General features: G+C 40.7%; 1 protein-coding gene across 1 annotated transcript; it reads left to right on the top strand.

The window, feature by feature from the left end:
• Positions 1–8,107: 8,107 nt before the first annotated feature.
• Positions 8,108–18,733, top strand: LOC310762740 (lipase member M-like). Its single transcript, XM_083614212.1, has 9 exons — positions 8,108–8,300; positions 8,690–8,807; positions 9,226–9,424; positions 12,361–12,470; positions 12,940–13,076; positions 13,599–13,745; positions 15,261–15,332; positions 16,283–16,348; positions 18,120–18,733. Exons 1-9 carry the CDS (start codon positions 8,199–8,201, stop codon positions 18,351–18,353), a joined length of 1,185 nt encoding a protein of 394 aa, XP_083470338.1. The 5' UTR covers positions 8,108–8,198; the 3' UTR covers positions 18,354–18,733.
• The last annotated feature ends 690 nt before the right edge of the window (positions 18,734–19,423 follow it).

Below are 19,423 nucleotides of genomic sequence, written 5' to 3'. Positions count from 1 at the left end.
AGATCTTCTAGGTCCGTAGGTTCCGCCGTTTCCTTCAAAAGATCCTCCTCGTTCCTTGTCAGAAACTGTTCTTTGTCTTGCACTGTTTTTATCTTAATTTTCTTTCCTTTGTAGTTAAAAGACAGGCCTTGTGGGAACTCCCATCTGAATAGTATGTTGTTCTTTCTCAATAGAGTGACCAAATCCTTGTAATAGGTCCTCGCTTCCAAAATATATTTAGGGATATCTTTAAAGATCTGCACGCGAGAATCTTCAATCTCAAGGGCTGTTTGAAAATGTAAATTCAATATCTTGTCTCTCTCCTCCTGAGATCTCAGAGTTATCAGGCAATCTCTTGGGCTCTTTCTGTTCTGTCTCCTTCCCAGTCTGAAAGCAGTTGTTATCTTAAATTCCTCCTCTTTCAAGCTGTCCTGCCAAAAGTCCAGAAATTCTTTTGTAAGATAGTCTATCAAATTGTCCTTTTCATTTTCTGGAATCAATCTCAATCTCAAATTTCTACTTTTCCTCTGTAGTTCCAATAAAGACAGGGCCGCATCATGTTCTTCCAGCTTTTTACAGACTGGTACTATCTTTTCCTGTGTGTTTCCTGCAGAAATTTTTGCCTCCTCTGCCGAAGTTTTTGCCTCCTCTGCGATCTTTCTAGTTATCTCATTTTCTTGAACTAATTTATTTATAGTCTCTGTATTCAAGTCCAATTTTGTTGATAATTCATTCAACTGTTTGGAGTTTTCAGTGCTCTGCTTTGTTAGCACTTCCAGAGTTTCATTTATTTTGACTAATGCCTTTGTTATTGTTACTGTATCCATGGAGGGAGTTGAAGCAGCTGCAGTTGGGTTTACAATTGAGCCTCTTCTCTTCTGTTCAACTTTGCTCTTAGCCCTTGTTAATCTCTCCTCTGTTGGGCCACTCATATCCCAAGGTCGTTCCCACGAGAATCACTTTCAGCTGGGGAATTCCACAAGCCTGTCCCCTACAGTAAAAAATAGTGGCTATTTTCCTACAGCCTCTAGATGGAGCAGCTCAAAGTTCCAAATACAAAGAAACAAAAGTTCCCTTCAGAGGTAAACAAAAGTAGCAACCAATTGTCCAATATTTTCCAAAATATCAAATTGTATCTTTCCAAAGTGCCAAACTTGTAGCAAATAAGGTCTTTAGTTATTATCCAAGGCAAAGCGCCTACTTTGTAGCAAATCTCAGATGACAGTTCTCAGTCCCGGTGACTCACTTTCCAAGCAGTCGTCCCCAAGGGTTTAAAACGGCAGAACTTTCCCCTTCTAAGCTTCTTTCATGCAGGTAAAACAGATCACAAATCTTCCCCCCCCTGCCCCTGCCTGCTAAGGGGGGGATTTGAGTCCAATGTCTGAGTCCGTCAATTTTAAAGCTGCTTTCTGTCAAATTGCAGCTTCCTGTTTCGTTGCTTTATTTACATGCAGTCCGAGGAAGGCAGACTTCCTTATTTTTTGCCTTCTCCGTTTTCAGCCAATTTCTAATTGTTTCCTTTTAAATTTGTTGTTCAGTCTTACTCACGGTAGTCCAATTTAAATTCCAAATGTCAGGAAGGAATCGGCGCTCTCCGTCAATGGCGACGCGGCTTCACTCCACGGGCTGGGTAGCGGCTCTCAGCACCGCGCTCCCCGATGCCACTCCGGAGCCTTTAAAAAGACTCCTTTGCAGTAAAGGGGGGCGCTTAAGGTGCCCACCGAGCCTCCTTGCTCTCAGGCTTCCGCGTCTGAGATTTTAGGGGTCCCCGCTTCGCCGTAGCGGTCAGACCCGAACTCGTGAAGTAGCCTCCCTGAGCGGAGCTCAGCAGGAGGCGGCCATTAGCGCTGGCGCCGACCGGAAGTCTCTGCTTTTTAAGATGCTGTCTAGGTTTGTCATTGCTTTTCTCCCAAGAAGCAGGCGTCTTTTAATTTCGTGGCTGCTGTCACCATCTGCAGTGATCATGGAGCCCAAGAAAGTAAAATCTCTCACTGCCTCCATTTCTTCCCCTTCTATTTGCCAGGAGGTGATGGGCCCAGTGGCCATGATCTTCATTTTTTTGATGTTGAGCTTCAGACCATATTTTTCGCTCTCCTCTTTCACCCTCATTAAAAGGTTCTTTAATTCCTCCTCACTTTCTGCCATCAAGGTTGTGTCATCTGTATATCTGAGGTTGTTGAGATTTCTTCCGGCAATCTTAATTCCGTCTTGGGATTCTTCCAGCCCAGCCTTTCGCATGATGAATTCTGCATATAGGTTAAATAAGCAGGGAGACAATATACAACCTTGTTGTACTCCTTTCCCAATTTTGAACCAATCAGTCCTTCCATATCCAGTTCTAACTGTAGGAGTAATATATTTTGTAATCTTACGCTGTAATTACAAAGGAACACCCTTGCTCTGAATGACATGAACTAACTTCATCTGATTAGCTATGCAGCATTGTGACATTGTTCCACTCACTGTGGCATAGGTGCCAACTTGAATAAAATATTGTGGGGGCCCAAGGAAGCCCCGCCTCACACAACTGATCACATGATGCAGTGCACACACATCATTTTAATGGGAATGCCCATCAACTTTGTGGGGGCCCAGTGCCCTCAATCATTTTATTGTGGGAATCAAACCCCTGTGGCCCCTAGGAGTTGGCTCCTATGCACTGTGGGAATCTCTGATGAGAGGACTTATAAGTGTGTTTCATCCAGTGCTTTTCTTCTTCTCACCATGAAGTTGTTACAGTAAGTGCCACACTTTTAACCAGTGCTTCTCTTCTAGTAAAAAGGGTACCAGTGCTGCGTACACCCATGGGTACCCCCAGAAAATCAGTGGTTTCATCTGATGGCTCATTCACACTTACTTTTGTCCTGAGCGTTCTAGCCACAAGCCTGCACTTCCAGGTCTGTGACCTGCTTTTCTCTTGAAAAAAACACTCTTTAATGCTGAACTGGAACAAATGGCAAGTCAGGTTTTCTGTGGATTGCCGTTTGCTCCAATTCACAGGAAAAGAACAAAAGCAAAGCTGGTGGTGACTCCTTGCCCTTCTGCAGCCACCAAGAGGTTCATAATGTACAAAGAAAAACACATTTGCAAACTCCACAAAACAGGGAGATTCTCTAATAAAATGCCGAAAATGCATCTAAGCTAAGAACAGTAATATACAACTGTCAGATAATTGGATGACTGATTCTGGGTAGGATTACTAATTACTGTTTCATTAGTCTTTCACAAAGACTGCAATTGTGTAATGCCTTGCAGCTCTTTCAAATGACATGAACAGTGGATAAGTTTATTAAATATTTTAAGAGATGTGTGTTCTAGCAGCTATAACTTTGTTAGATGTTCATAATTTACATGGTTGTCACTACCAGTTGCTTTTCCTCTGACACCCAGCCAGGAATGGTGGACTTTGTTGTGGCTCCTTTCATTGTGCGTACAGTAATAACCACTAACATGAAGTCTGGCCTGGGAAAGAAAATGTGAGGAGGAATGTACTCTTCTGATCTTTCCAACAGCACAAGCATTTCTGATTGCCAGACAGAGCAATTTTTCCTGCCTCCCTCCCCATGTGCTGTTCCCCCGCATGCTGTTCTTGAGGTTCTCCACAGCTGATTTTCAGGAGGCACAGAGTGTTTGTGTGAGGAAAACCCCATTATGCTAATTGGATGCCTTGAGCTGGCTTACACAAGCATGCTGGGTTGAATCCAGCCCAAATGCTCTATCTGCGGTTGTGAGCAGGAGGAGAGCCTGATGGCTAGAATGTGTAGCATGCCTCCTTCCGTGAACACTCAATATTTTGCAGTTCAGTGACTGGAATTTGACATTTAATGTTATTTTGTAGTTCAAAGCGTGCTCACCCTTGCCTACCTTATTATGCATTGAATAGACTTGATGAATGATTCTATATGTGTGTCAAATGCTTTTTAGTAGTTATCCAGACCATAGAATTCTTTACCACAAACTGTTTAGTCCATTTGTGGAAAAGATGGGAAGATTTCGTGTTCCTCACGTCTGAAAGATATTTATAGATATGAAAATGTAGTGTAAATATAAAAGATCTCCTACTGATGGTGAACTTATATTTAGCATTTATATGTGTGCAAAGCACTCTACATTATTTTATTTTATTTTATTTTATTTTACACAATCACAAGCAGATATTATAAAACATGCATCATGCATTTTAATTTTTACAACACCCTTGTAAGGTAAGTCAGGATTATTTTTGGCATATTGCAAATGCAGGGACTGAGGCTTTGAGAGAGTAGTTTGCCTAAGGCCCCAGCGGCAGAGGCAATATTTTAACCAGGAACCAGATCAGTCTCTTTGTCATTGTGCTATATCATCTCTCTACCACAAGAACTTCAGTTAACCCCCACTAAAAATTCACTTAAAATAAAAGGCTGCCAAGCAAGCTTGATTAATCACTGCATTTGAGACTGATTTGACCACCCTACCCTGCTGCCAATCCATGCTGCCTTAGATTTCCTTGAAGAAAGGTGGGATATATAGAATTGTACAGTTGGAAGGAAGGGACCCTGAGGATCATCTAGTCCAACTTTCTACAGTGCTGGAATATGCAGCTGTGTCATCGAACCTGCAACTTTGATGTTATCATTCAGAGCCCAGGATACTTCCAAGTGGGCCACAGGCTATATTCCAGGGGTGAGCAGCCTGTGGCCCAACTCTGACTGTTGGACATCAGCCCCAATCAGCATGGCCAATGGTCAGGGATCACAGGAAATGTAGTCCAGCAACAATTAGCACAAGTTGCAGACCTTCTCTGACCGAGATTCAGAAACCAAGGAATAAGACTGTCTATATTATAACATTAAAAAGTATAAAGAATATAGTCCTTAGGATGTTTCGGGAGCAGCAGCAGCTGCAGAACTGTTACTTCCTTCATGCTGCATTTATCTAAAAAAATCAAACCCAAACCTCTTGAACAACTGGAAATGATTGTTATCACCCAGTCTTGTTCTTTAAAATCGCCCACAATGTTTTCATATACCATAATCAAAATGATGCAAGGAATTAACAAACTAAATAAGAAGGTGACTTCATGTAACTAGTTGGTTCATTGCTGGGCAATATCATTTAATTGTTGAAATAGTTATAAAAGTATTCATAAAAGTACATCAAGGTGGCATACAATATACAAAACATAATTAAATCAGTATAATCATGCCTAAAGGAGAATTAGCAATATCAATAAAACACCAGTAAATACTGCTTGGTTAAAAGGGCAAAATCATATTGTGAATGACTGTGTAAACAAGGTCATTATTCATCCTGTGGTAAGAATTGACTTCTACACCATTTGTTTGTTACCCAGGTTTGTTATGTTTTTAAATAAAAACATGGAACAAAAGAATAACCGCAAACCCAACAGATCCAGCAGGAACCCAGTTTATTAAAGCTATTGCAATAGGACACCTTTGCTAAATAGTTGTTCAGCAGAAGTGCTGGTTAGGAAAGACTGCCACAAGGCACATTAGAACAAAACTTATATAGCAGTTTCAAACACAGCACACAAAAGTCATAAAACCTGAAAACATCCTTCTACATACAAGAAAGGTTACAGGTCATAGTATGTAAAGATATACAACTCCCCACTGGTATCAATTTCCCTGGGGTGCTGCAAAACATTCGACCTATCACAGTGTAACTCTGGTTGCCTTGGCAACCAACATTCAGTAGGGGCTATTGACAATCTAATCTTACGTCCCCCCGGGACCAGCACATTGGGACAGTTAGAACAAAATCAAAATCTATGTCTAATATTCAATCAAATGTCACAATTTTTACATCCATCTGAACTAGATGAGCCACTCCAAGTGGTTTACAGAGAGGGAGAATAGGAAGAGAGTAAGGAACCAGGACCATGGTGATTTGAAACTGAACACACACCAGAAGAAGAAAGGAGCTGGGAAATAATGGGTGATGAAGATTAGGAGTGAGATAGCAGGTGCTCCAGCTTGCCGCTGTCCTCCTATCTGCTCTGACCGTCCTCCCCGACCCCCACCCCCACTTCCCAAGCAAATGCAGTCAATAAAATAATAATTGAAATGCAGCTGCACACACACAAACACACACATTGGAGGTCTGAGCTGGAATGAAAAGTAGCTCATTTGGTGCCAGCATGTCACTCAATCGCTCTTGGAGCACAAAAAATAGCAGCAACAACAACAACAACAAGAAGTTATTATTTATAGACTGAATCCATGTTAGTTGTACTCAGAGTAGACATGAATAACTTAGCCCTGTTCATTTCCATGGGTTAATCTGTGTACAACTTACATGGATACAAAATAATGATGATGACGATGCACACAGGATGAAAAAATAAAATAAAAATGTAGAAATACAATTTATATACCAGGTGGATTTAAATCTCCAGGAAGGTTATATTTTTTAAAAAAAATGCAAGGAAGTGTAATCTACATTTAAATGTTTTTTACAGACTTGCCTTGCCACTAGGCATATGATGGGTACGTCATGATAATTTTATCATAACCATCTTCCTTGCTTCTGTTCCATAATTAACAATGCACCCAGAAAGACACGTTTTGCAACATTATACAGTAGCTGATGAAAGTGATCTTATTCTCTTCAGTTTATTACAAACTAAGTCTTCTTCAGTGTGTATTAGAGATGTGGTTGCTATTGATGAACAGGTAAGCAAAAATCTTTTCTTCCCCATATCTTTTTCATTTATTTTCTGGTGACATACCTTGGTCTTACATTTTAATAGCTTGCATTTAACAAAGTTAGACATTGCTATCATAAAGTACAGCCTACAGCCCAGTAGAAATTAAGGCTGCTGGCACAGAACTGATTCAGCTGTGGGGGAATCACAAACTGCATAAATGTGTACAGAATTATTTATACATTACTTTCTGAATGGCATTTGTAGCCTGCCCTTCCTCCATAAGGAAAATATGATTTTAAAAAATGTTTAAAACATTTAAAACTGTTAAAAACATCTAAAGAATTTTTTAAAAACTAATTTAAAAACAGGTATAACCAACAAGAATGTCTTATGTTTTGAAATTCTAGCTTGGTTTCATTGTGGGGCAGCGGGTGTGGGAAAGGAGCTCGGTGTTGAGAGGTATGTGTGTATGTTTCAATGTTGGACAGTTAGTTCATGACGGGGGCTCTGAGTGAGCTCAGGTTTGTGGAGGGGGGTTCGCTGTGCGGTGGGTTGCATAAGTGCTGTTCCTCGTATTAGTGAAGAAAGCTGGAAACAATTGCAAGCTAATAACAAATGTTTAATTTTGCTTTTAAAAATATTGTCAACATGATCCAGCTTCTACAGTTTCTCATTCTGCTCTGGCCACAATTTTTCAGTCCTTGTTCCTTGCAGCCCAGCTATCTATCTATCTATCTATCTATCTATAAATAAATAAAAATATAAATATAAATATAAATATAAATATAAATATAAATATAAATATAAATATAAATATAAATATAAATATAAATATAAATATAAATATAAATATTATTTTACAAGTTCATACACAAAAACAATATTCCTGCAATTATTAAAATTTTACACAGGATTCTTTCAAATTTTATTTATACTTCATGGAGTCTTTCTGGAAGTGTAGTTGTTCCTTCAGCGTCCAGTAAGTTGGGCAACCTTGTTCAAGTAATCCTTGCACAAAGCAATAGCTCAGCAAGAGATTCTTCATGTTCAGTGGGAGATGCCCTATAATTTACCACAGCCACTACCTTAATCTTGCACTTTTTTGTGCTCCATCTTACATGAAGCCACTTAATTGAAGCTATTTGGGCCTTGAAGTGATGTGAAGAAACTCACATACTATGGGAAAGTTCTTATGCATGAGGTGCAAACTGAGGCCATTATCTGTCCAAATCACCTCAAGAATGCCATGTCTAGCAAAAATGGATATTATTTTTTCAGTGACCAGGAAGCTGCTTCCCTCAGAATCCAGCATGCTTACCCTTATTTCAGAGATAGCCCTGACTTTTCCACGTGAGGCAGATCTTTTTTCAGTGGTTCCCCACAAAGCATCCATCTCAGTGACTAATATTTTCAGAAGAGAGATAATAATCCATTATTTCTTCCCTGCACACCACCATCAGAACTAAAATTGCACTCACTGCCCTCAGCACATCTAGAATCATTCTAAAACAGACTTCCCATCTTTGCTAAGGAGTTTGAAGCAACAGATATTGTTTTACACAGGTCAGCGATGTGGCTGTTTTGGGCAGTGGTGTGCTTAAACCAACAGACAACAGAGTCAGAAGAATTCCTAAGGAAACGACACTTGAATCCCCAAGAATTTATGACTATTGTGAGTTGCTTGTTCAGATGCATTTGAAAACAACAGGTTATTATGATTTGTACATATTTCTTTTAAGTGATATTCCAAAGCATTTGCTTTTCACAGAAGGATTTCCAGGCCTGCCTGAGATACCCCAAAGAGGGCTTGATGGATTATAATGGATGGATTTAGCTAGCCCCAAGGCCAAACGACATGTTCTGTTTAATGCTTAATACATTGTCTGCCGATAGCTCCTCCTGGTTGCTTCTGTTCATTACAGCCAGCGGGGGGGGGGGGGGGAGGCAGGATTCAGGACTTTTTTCTCCTCTCCTCAGCACCATAGTAACTAAAATCTCCTGTAGCAACTCTAGATTTAGAATAAAGGTCTCAATTTGTTGAGAATTTCTTTGTTCTTGCAGAATGAAATAATTCAATATTGGGGATACCCCAGTGAAGAGCATGAAATCCTGACAGAGGATGGCTACTACTTGCAAGCAAACAGAATTCCTTATGGAATGCAGAGTTCTGGGAAGACAGGTAATTTTGGAATGTAACTGGGCTTTATCGGTTTTTTTTTTTTTAAGGAAAAGTACTGGCAGGATTCCACACAGCCCAGAGAAAACAAATGTGTGCATATAAAAGCTCAGAATTACCATAGTTTCTGGGTTTGGAATTGTTGAAGACAATAAGTCACATCCCACTGTGTGTGTTTTGATGTGATCTTAGTCTTCTTAACTATATTTTTTATATCAGCACACCAGCTTCTAACCTTCTGAAAGCTAAGAAAAAATGCCAAGGATAATGTGAATTGAACTCTTAACCAAACGTGAATCGAACTATTGTGTGTGCATAAATGGTGATTTAATTGCACTACGCTGATGAAGTGAACAGAAATTACCTCAAAGTTAGATTGACTACAATATTTTCTAATGCCCTTTATCTTGTTTCCCCCCAGGTCCTAGGCCAGTTGTTTTACTGGTACATGGTATTTTGAGTGAAGGTAGGACCTGGATTGTAAATCCTCCCAACAATAGCCTGGGATTTGCTCTAGCAGATGCTGGTTATGATGTTTGGATAATAAGTACTAGAGGGACCAGCTGGTCTAGAAGACACAAGACCCTGTCAATTGACCAAGAAGAATTTTGGAATTTCAGGTATAAAGGGAGAACTTGTAGCTTGGATAGTTGAGACAATTGCAATGATTACTGTCTCTGAAGTATCTTTTTTTCCCTAGTGTTGTGTCAGAAGTGCTTCACTCCTAGAAAGACTTCCCAAAGATGGGACATGGTGGATTGTGGTTCCCTTTCTTATTTGTCCTTCACACTATAAGCTCAGAGACTTCTTTCTCTAGCTTGTGGTATATTCCTCAAAGTGATGTTTCTACCCAGAACCATCAACATGTCAAAATGCATGACTTTCTCTATATTCATGAAGACTTTCTCTATATTCATGAAGACTGAATTTGTGGGGCTCTGAGATCATAACTAGGTCTGTGCATTCTCTCTGGACAAATCTTAGGTCCTGAACTGAATAAAGCCAATCTGGGATTTTCTGGGAATGTGTAGATGAAGCCCTAGATTGCCTGGGGCTGGGCCCAACTGAAACAATACAAAGATGTCAAAGGGGAGCTGGGTGGGTGGACAACAATGTGTTTAATTAAACCAAGGAGGCACTAGGAATGGGTGGTTTCCTAGACTGCTCTTGATGGGGTTATACCCATTCTGAAGAAGTGGGCACATAGCATGGCGGTACTTCTGAATCCTTTGCAGTTGCTTGAGCTTCAGGTGGCCATGGTGCTACAGAATGCCTTTCACCAGGTGGTCCAGCTGTGCCTCTATCTGGTCAGGCAAAGCCTAGTTTCTGTTGTCTATTCTCTGGGAGCATCTAGTTTGGATTTTTTGTTGTTTAGTCATTTAGTCATGTCCGATTCTTCATGACCCCATGGACCAGAGCACGCCAGGCACTCTTGTCTTCCGCTGCCTCCCGCAGTTTGGTCAAACTCATGTTGGTAGCTTCGAGAACACTGTCCAGCCATCTCGTCCTCTGTCGTCCCCTTCTCCTTGTGCCCTCAATCTTTCCCAACATCAGGGTCTTTTCCAGGGAGTCTTCTCTTCTCATGAGGTGGCCAAGTCTCAGCTTCAGGTGAGGTCCTTCCAGTGAGTTTCTGGGTGGGAGTTGATCACAGTGAGGGTTTGCCGAATGTGCCTTCCTCTTAGCTGGTTTCTCCTTTTTGCCATGAGTTCGTGCTTCTTTGAAGTCCATGATACCTTTCGTAAAGGCTTTTCCGCAACTGGAGCACTCACAGGCCAGAGTTTCCCAGTTATCGGTGGTTATACTACATTTTTTTTAGATTTGCCTTGAGATCATTTTTAAACCTCTTTTGTTGTCCACCAGTATTTCGCTTTCCATTCTTAAGTTTGGAAGAGAGTAGTTGCTTTGGAAGATGATAATCAGGCATCTGAACAAGATGACCAGTCCAACAAAGCTGATGTTGAAGAATCATTGCTTTAACACTGGTGATCTTTGCTTCTTCCAGTACACTGACATTAATTTGCCTGTTTTCCCACCTGATGTGGAATGACCGTTCCCTGCTTAAAATGGGGGGCACCCTTTGCGTGGACGCGTGCAGCCCTAGATCTGGAGCGGCCCCATCAGCATAGGCTTGGCTTTGCCTTCCCTCAGGTGGGATACCTGGAGGTCTCTGCCTACCTCAGTCAGTTGTCCAATCCCAGCTGGGGGAAGCGTTGCCAAGGAGACCAGGCCAGGTAGGGGAGGAATTACCTGCCCACACAATAGAGGGAGGATCTTACCTGGGAATCCTCACTTGGTTCCAGAGCTTCTCCCACCCTACCCACCCTCAGTCAATGTCTTCTTTAGCAGGTTAACTTTTCTTCATAGGTTTTGCAGGTTAACTTTTCTTCACAGGTATGCGGGTGCTGCTACGTTAAGGTCGCTGTTAAAGGGCCGGAAAGGAATTTTCCTGCATTGGCAGGTTTTGCCTTTCCCGTAGCAAAACGTCACAACTTTGGTGGTATCAGGACTTGGGCGGAACCCTTTAGTCCATCTTCCTCTTTGTGGCGGAGATACCAGGGTTCCCCGTTAAAGGGGTTTCTGAAGGGAGGCTTTGACCGTACGCCAAAAGGTCGTCATTGCTCTCCCCTGCGGCGGCGGCGTAACGGGGGCGGCTATCTCTGCTTGAACATATGTTCTCCAGAGCCGGCCCATCCCCCCCCCCCACACTGGATAACCCTGAAGCTCCCTAGGTCCCCGGCTGGGGACTGGGGAGGGAGAACGCCCAATGCCTGAGCCAAGGTCTACCCACATTTGAAATTTAATAAAGTTGTGGCCAATTTAATCCCATAGCACGTTGTCTTGAGTCGTTATTCCACATGACGAGGGGGGGACCGCTCGGGATCTGGGGACTCCGCCTGTCCACGCAATATTTTTTGGAGACACCGTTAATGGAATCTTTCAAAAAGTTGGAGATGGTGTTTATAAACAGTCCATGTTTTACATATGTACAGTAAAATTGGTAGTATAATAGCTTTATAAAAACCATTCTGGTTTCCCTGTGAATGCCCTTGTCATCAAACACTCTGTGCTTCAGTCGAGAGATAGCTGCACTCACAGAGCTTATGCAATGCTGGATTTCAGCATCAGTCTCAGCACTTCTGAAAGACAACTGCCCAGGTAGGAAAAGTGATTGACATTTTCCAATTTTACACCATTAAGTTGGATTTGTGGCACTGCAGAGTGGTTGTTTTGTACTTGTTGGTGCAGTGCTTTGGTTTTTGGGATATTGAGCAATAGGCAACAGAGACACTGGGAATCACTTACTTACTTATTTTTACAATGTACATAAAATTTGATTACAATAATCACTAAGTGGTGCAGGGCGGGGACTCTGTTAACATGTTTTTAAAGGCATAATCCCATTTAGGAATGGGAGATCACAGCTCAAATTACCCTAGTTCACCTCATTATTTGGGGCATGAGTCCATGCACATTTCTAATAGTGTGACCTCTTAATGCAACATGAGAGTAAGTGGAAAAAATATCACCTGCATTTTGTTCGTGTAATGTCTTACAGCTTCCATGAAATTGCGATATATGATATTCCAGCAACAATAACTTTTATCCTGCAGAAAACAAAGCAAGAAGGGTTGTATTTTATCGGTCAGTCTCAGGGTGGGACACTTGGTAAGTAATGTGAAATGAATGGAATTTATTTACTGCCCATGTCCCTTTTTAAAAGCCTTCTTACTATCAAAAATTCAAAATACAGATATAGTTGAAATCTAATCAGATTGAAGCAACAACAAGCAAGGGATTTAAGAGCACTTTTTTTTTAATTGGCTTTGAGACTTTTTGCCAGCTGGTTCCAGATAAGTATATAGGACTACAGAGATCTGTAGTACCAAGTCAGACCATTGGTTCATGTAGTTCAGCATTGTCAACACTGACTGGCAGCAGCTTTCCTGAGTATCCGACAGTAGTCTTTCTCAGCCCTAACTTCAGTCACCTGTACTGAGGCCCTGATCATATGAATGTACTCTTTTATTATGATAAGGCAATTCCCCAGTACGAGGGACCAAAAGACTCAGTGTGCATATCGGCTCTGGTATATCTGGAATAGCTGCTGAATTCTGGAATTCTTTCTCTTTGGCAGGTTTAATTGGCTTTTCACTCAGGCCACAGGTTGCTCAGAAAGTCAAGCTCTTCATGGCTTTGGCTCCTACCTACACATTTGTGGACACCAGTGGACCTGCGGCGCTATTTTTCAATCTTCCTGATGGATTTATCAGAGTCGGTATTTCTCATAGGTTTTTCTTGTGTGTATAATCAGCTCAGTGATATAGGCACTTCATTCCTCAAGGTTTGGGAGGGGGGTAGTCATGAAAAATTTTATGTACGTTCCTTGGTGTCTCCTTCTCAGAGCTTGAGTCCGCATCACCATGCAGGCCAGACTTTTGAGGTCTGCATTGTGATTCGCTGCCTGGCACAAAGCAGCCAATCATGCACTAGGCGGCTATTGCGGGGTGTGTGTGTGAAGTGTATATAAATCAGACCCATTTCCATGTTTTCCCCAATAAAACCTTTAAGTTGAATCACTGCCTTGGGTGATACCTGGTATTGCCAAGGGGCGGGGGACACTGAAATGTGTATAAATCAGACCCATTTCCATGTTTTCCCCAGTCTGTTGCCGAAGCCTCAATAAAACCTTTAAGTTGAGTCAATGCCTTGGGTCTTGCTTGAATACCTGGTACTTCCTTAGGAAATTAATCCTACAGAGACTTACCAAGATCTCTCTGTGTGTTTATTTTACAGCTGAAATGGGGGAAGAAAGAATTTGTTGGTATTAGTAACAAACAGAAAAGACTGAATGCCAAGCTGTGCAGTTATCCCGTAATAGATGAGATTTGTATTCAAATTATTTTCCTAACCAGTGGATGCAATCCAAATAACTTAAACGTGGTATGATGACTCTTAATTTTGCTAAAGATATTGACAAAACACCATACTCCAGTCCACCCAACAGCAATATATTTTATTCTAATAGATAAAGATAAATTAACCATGCAATCCAAAGCATGACTATTGAGTTCAATAGTACATGATTCAAATTATGCATGTATAGCATTGGAGTCCTAAATGTGCAATTGAGTGACCAAGTCTGTACATGTTGCAGCTAGAATTGAGAGGAAATTAGAAGAATCTTTGTGGAAGAGACCCTGGTATATTACAGAATGTATAAACTATATGGTTTTTGTTGTTTTCTCTGGTTTTTGTTGTTTTGAGTTCAGTAAAATAGCAAGACTATACAATGATGATGGGATAAAATCAAGCCAAATTTTTATTGACAGCAGCAGAAAGGGTAAGGGTTGGAAAGGCCTTGGGTCCCAGTATCAGTTCATCATTCCATGAGCCCCATATTGATGGAATGGGTCTGCTGGGTTTGAACCACCCCAAACCTGTTCCATGTGTTTAACTTTTCTGGGGTGAAAGCCAAACAAACAAGGCCTCACTGGGCAACTATGGTACAGATTCCTACGGGACTGATACCTAACACTGAGCTTGCAGGTGGCTGTGGCTAATTCTTCCCTCAGACCACTTATGGGGCACCCCCTATACTATGTTGACCTTGCCCAATGCCATTTCTGCCCTCATACAAACAACCATGCTCCAAATGAACAGAAATCGATCATATATCTATCTAGAGGAAAGTCTGTTTGAATTATATGAATCTTATTGACACAAAAGTGGAGAATGAGTATGGTACTCACCAAGGAAGAGTGGCAGTTTAAAATGCTTGAATATGCTGAATTGGCAGCAGTGATGAACAGGATAAGAGAAAAAGATGATATAGAATATAAGGAGGATTGGAAAGTGTTTATTGAATATTTTAAGAACCAGTATAAAAAGTAAATAATCAAGCAGGTCTTGAGTAAATCCAGCAGAATAGAAGTTAATACAATTTAACAGAGGTAGACATCCTAAGATTAAAAATGGGGAATACGGGATTTAATAGAAAATTAGGAAATCAGGAAAAAGGTGGAACTGAAGTCACCAGATATTTAGTTGTATGTTGAGATTGATATGAAAGTTGTACAACTGGGATGTGAAGGGGAGGAGATGTGGGTTTTTCTTTTCTGCCTTTGTATTAAAAATGCAAATAAAAATGATGGGGGGGGATCCTTTTAGGCACTGTCAAGCAGATACTGGGCAAAGGTGTCCCATATTTATTTGTCACAGATGCTTAAAATTGTATAAAAATAAAAAATGCAAATTTGCACGAAACTCAACCACATCTTACCTGAGAAGGATGTTTTCCTATGTAATAACCCTTTACCTTTCTCAAGATATATGCATGTTGTATTGCTCTGATGTTGGTGATGTTTTTGCTAGTGCAATTCATCCATTTCCTTCCTCAGAATATTCAGAGATGCTTTTAAAAGATATTTACATTCTTATTGTTTCTCTCCAATCCAGAGTAGAGCTGATGTATATACTGGAATTGTTCCCGATTTTGCTTCTGTAAAAAACATGATCCATTTGGCCCAGGTGGGGTTCAATGCATATTTTTCCTTATTTCAAAATTCAGAGTTCATTTGATGTACAAATGAATGCTTAATGTGTGTGAATATTTAGGGGTTTTCTTTTTTTAATTTTCAGAAGGTGACAGGAAAGTTACATAAAATCAAAAACAATATAGCAGTAAATAGTAACTACGGTAACAAGCTGCCACTCACAGGAGCTTTGTTGCTCTGAGTTATTGCTGGTGTAGTTGTCCAGTTACTTGTGATATATGATATATATACTTAGTAATTTGCAAAGTGTGCAAAATATTGGAAAAACAGATAGTATTATTAAAAACAGATAAATATGAAAAGGTTTTTTCAAGATAAAACAATAATATATTCTTACGAAACCACATCTAAATTAATCAGACTGCCTTGACTGGTTGTGCTCATTATTTGTACAAAGAAATTCACGACAAAATAGTTAAAATATTTTGATTGCTTGAAATCTATAGCAAGATCTTTGTTGACTATAATCATATTATACCATATTTGCCAGTGCAAGTAGATAAATAGCAGCAGGAAGGTAAACGGCGTTTTCGTGCGCTCTGGCACTCGTCACGGTCCTCTGTGCTCCAGTAGCGGTTTAGTCATGATGGCCACATGACCCGGCCTGAAAGCAAGATGAGCCCTACAACCCCATAGTCACCTTTGACTGGACTTAACCGTCCAGGGGTCCTTTACCTTTTTTACCTTTACCATACCATATTACATCACATTATCATTATTACTATTATTATTATTATTTATTATTATTATTATTATTATTATTATTATTATTATTATTATTATTATTTACTGTTATTATTATTGTGTAGGGATTGGGGATAGGGTTCTGTCAATTCATATTGCCAGTTTTTAATCTATGTGTACTTTATAAATATGTCAGCATTAAAAATTTGAAAATTCAGTACTTTCCCCCTTCTTCTATAGGTTTTTAAATCAAAAGAACTGAAATATTTTGACTATGGCAGTAAGAACAAAGCTATATACAATACGGTAATTATAAGGGTTGTGATTGGGATTTGTCATGGATTTCAATGTGCTAAAGTTGCATATTTATTTGGGACTAACTCTCATTGAACTTAGTGGGTCACCCCAAAAAGAAAAGAAAAGGTTTAGGAGTAAACTCTGCACAAATCCGGTGATGGTTGGGTGGGGCCTTGTATGCCTCCTTCCAGCAACTTCTGCAGGCAAGCTGGTGTCAAATGCATTGCTCTGCTTCCTTTGGACCACATCAGTGAGGATGAGAGGATGATTTTGTTGTCTGGGCAGCCCAGGATCCCCATACCCACCGCCCAGGCCTGCACCCCAGGGAGGTCACTTTGGCACTGCTAATGCAGTGGATGGACTCCATTGTCTCTCAAGACAGATGGATACCAACATTGTAAACCTAGATCCCATCCCTCTCCTGGCAAATCCTTTATGCTTCCCACCAGTCCTTGTGCAGCCATGCCTGGACACATGGCTGAGGTCCCGGATTCCATAGCCCAAATGATCACCTAAAGAGCACCAGATAGCACTGGCAGTGACAAACCAGCCTGACTCCAGCACCTCAGCCAGCATGGGAAGTAAATATGTTTAGCCCTAGATCAGCAGAAGCAAACTCAATTCTTTCTTTTAGTCTAGATGGTTCTATTTTTCAAGTGCTTTTTTTGAAAGGAAAGCTGCTCATGCTCAGAAGGTATGTGTTTGTGTGTGTCCATATGTGTATATACATGTGTAGGACGTGGGTGGCGCTGTGGTCTAAACCACTGAGCCTCTTGGCCTTGCTGATCAGAAGGTTGGCGGTTCGAATCCGTGTAATGGGGTGAGCTCCCGTTGCTCTGTCCCAGCTCTTGTCAACCTAACAGTTCGAAAGCACTCCAGTGCAAGTAGATAAATAGGTACCACTGCAGCGGGAAGGTAAATGGGTGTTTCTGTGCGCTCTGGATCCTGTTGTGATGTTCTGTTGCACCAGAAGCTATTTAGTCACGCTGACCACATGACCCAGAAAGCTGTCTGTGGCAAACCCCAGCTCCCTCGACCTGAAAGCAAGATGAGTGCCGCAACCCCATACTTGCCTTTGACTGAACTTGACCGTCTGTGTGTGTGTGTGTGTGTGGCATTTGGGAGGCCATGCAATTGCAGTGGGAAAGAAATATTCTGCGAGCTTTTAAGCTGAAGTCATATGTTCAGCTTTCAAAACCCTGCTCACAACTTGCATGCAAGACGATTAAATCCAGGGCCTAAAAGTACCAGGCTAAACCATTGCCCACTTTAGCAGACATGCACATTAATCCTGATATAGATCCTCAATGATACATTCCACAATTTTGGTATAGCCTATACTCAAGCCAGTCAACCTCCACACATAAGTCAAACTAATGCTCAAGGAACCATTTCCCCATAATTTTGATTCTACTGCATTTGAACCATCGGGAGGTCAAGAAAATGTAAAAATCTAAGATTGGTAGGTGAAACTCATTTTAATCAAGAGGGAAAGGATTTGCTGAATTAACTATGTGAACTGGAATACAAAAAAGGGAGGTGTGAGGAGGTCAGGAAACGAGTAATTGAAATATAATACATGAAAAGTTTGATTTGTTTTCAATTGTTTTTTTTTTACATATTTTGTATTTTTTCTGTATTTTTGTATTTTTTTCCTTTGTCTTTTTTATTTTTCTTTTCTTATATTGTAATTTTCTTTGTTTGTAAAATCTCAATAAATATCTATAAAAAAAGAAAAGAAAGAAACTCATTTTAATCATTCTGATATTTTCATCCACAGACCACTCCTCCATTCTATCAAATCGAAGACATGGTTGTGCCAACTGCTGTGTGGTATGCCGGACATGATATTATGTCAAATAGAAAGGACATTCAGCTGTTGCTTCCTCGAATCTCTAATTTGGTTTTCCACAAGTATATTCCGGAATGGCAGCATGCTGATTTTTTATGGGGTCTGGATGCTTCAAAGAAACTATACCCTGACATATTTCATCTGATGCTGAAGTACAAATAAAATGTTACAAAAGTCATATATACTGCATATATTCCATTGGGGTTGCCATATGTCTGGAATTTGCTGGACCTATCCGGAATACTGCAGTCAGAAGTAGTGTCCAGGCAGAAATTGCTAAAATGTCCAGGAAAATCCAGATGTATGGCAACCCATGTCGGACTTGTCATTTTTGGTGATTCGCCTTAAAAATTCTTTCGCAAATTTGCCAAAATAAATCACAACAACTTTTCTGTCTGGATTTTAACTGTTACAAATATGCCAACCCCAATTCCATGTGACTGTAGATGCTGCAATAGGTCTGTACAATGTGTATATGTGATCAGTTTGCTAATTACTTGTTTCTCACCATCAAATTAAATCTACCTGTTTGCAGTGACACAACTGATAGTAGAATTCCTTGATTATGCATTGCAAAAGCATAATTCTTTCTGCAAACGCCTCATCTTTTAGGCACAATTTAGATATTACCTGTTGTTCTCATCTGACGGAGATCTTTGTACATTAGAGGTTCTTAACCTTTGAGCAGAGGCGGTCAACACTAAAAGAAGCTCTCCGGGTCTCTGATTTCGCTAGATCGCTAGCCAGTAAGCTGTTGAAGGCAAGCTCCTGACAGCCACTGGCCTAATCCAGCAGGCTTTTATTATGTTCTTATTAAATACAGGCATCCCTGTCCCATTTCGAGGTTACACTAGGAGGCAGGATTTTGGCTATGTGCCCATGGCTCAATGGGGAATTGTGAGCATAAGCAAGTACTGTGGGTTCTTTCCTCAAGACTGGAGTGGGTGCAGCTGACTCTTACATTTCTACCAAGGCTTTCAACATAACCACAGTCCATTTCAACCAGGGGTTAGGCCCAATTTTGGCACAGAAATTCATTTGGTCGCCCTGTATGATGACCTCTGTTGAGAGAGAGACAAGGCAAACATGCCCCTGTTAATTTTTTTTGACCTCTCAGCAGCTTTTGATACCATCAGCTATGATATCCTTCTGAAGCGCTTTGCAGTGGTTCCAGTCCTAATTGGATGGTCATTCCCAGAGGGTGTTGCCTGGGGAATGTTTTTCAGCCCCAT

Source organism: Podarcis filfolensis (assembly GCF_964270895.1).
Source record: "Podarcis filfolensis genome assembly, chromosome: 5".
NCBI lineage: Eukaryota > Metazoa > Chordata > Lepidosauria > Squamata > Lacertidae > Podarcis > Podarcis filfolensis.
The sequence above is the reverse complement of the archived record's forward strand: the minus strand, read 5'-3'. Positions and strand labels throughout refer to the sequence as shown.

Bases quoted from the DNA above. Each gene is read 5' to 3' on its own strand.
- LOC310762740 (XM_083614212.1), top strand. From the start codon at position 8,199: ATGTGGCTGTTTTGGGCAGTGGTGTGCTTAAACCAACAGACAACAGAG. The intron at 12,471-12,939 runs GTAAGTAATGTG...TCTCTTTGGCAG, and splicing joins GTCTCAGGGTGGGACACTTG to GTTTAATTGGCTTTTCACTC. The intron at 15,333-16,282 runs GTGGGGTTCAAT...CTTCTTCTATAG, and splicing joins ACATGATCCATTTGGCCCAG to GTTTTTAAATCAAAAGAACT.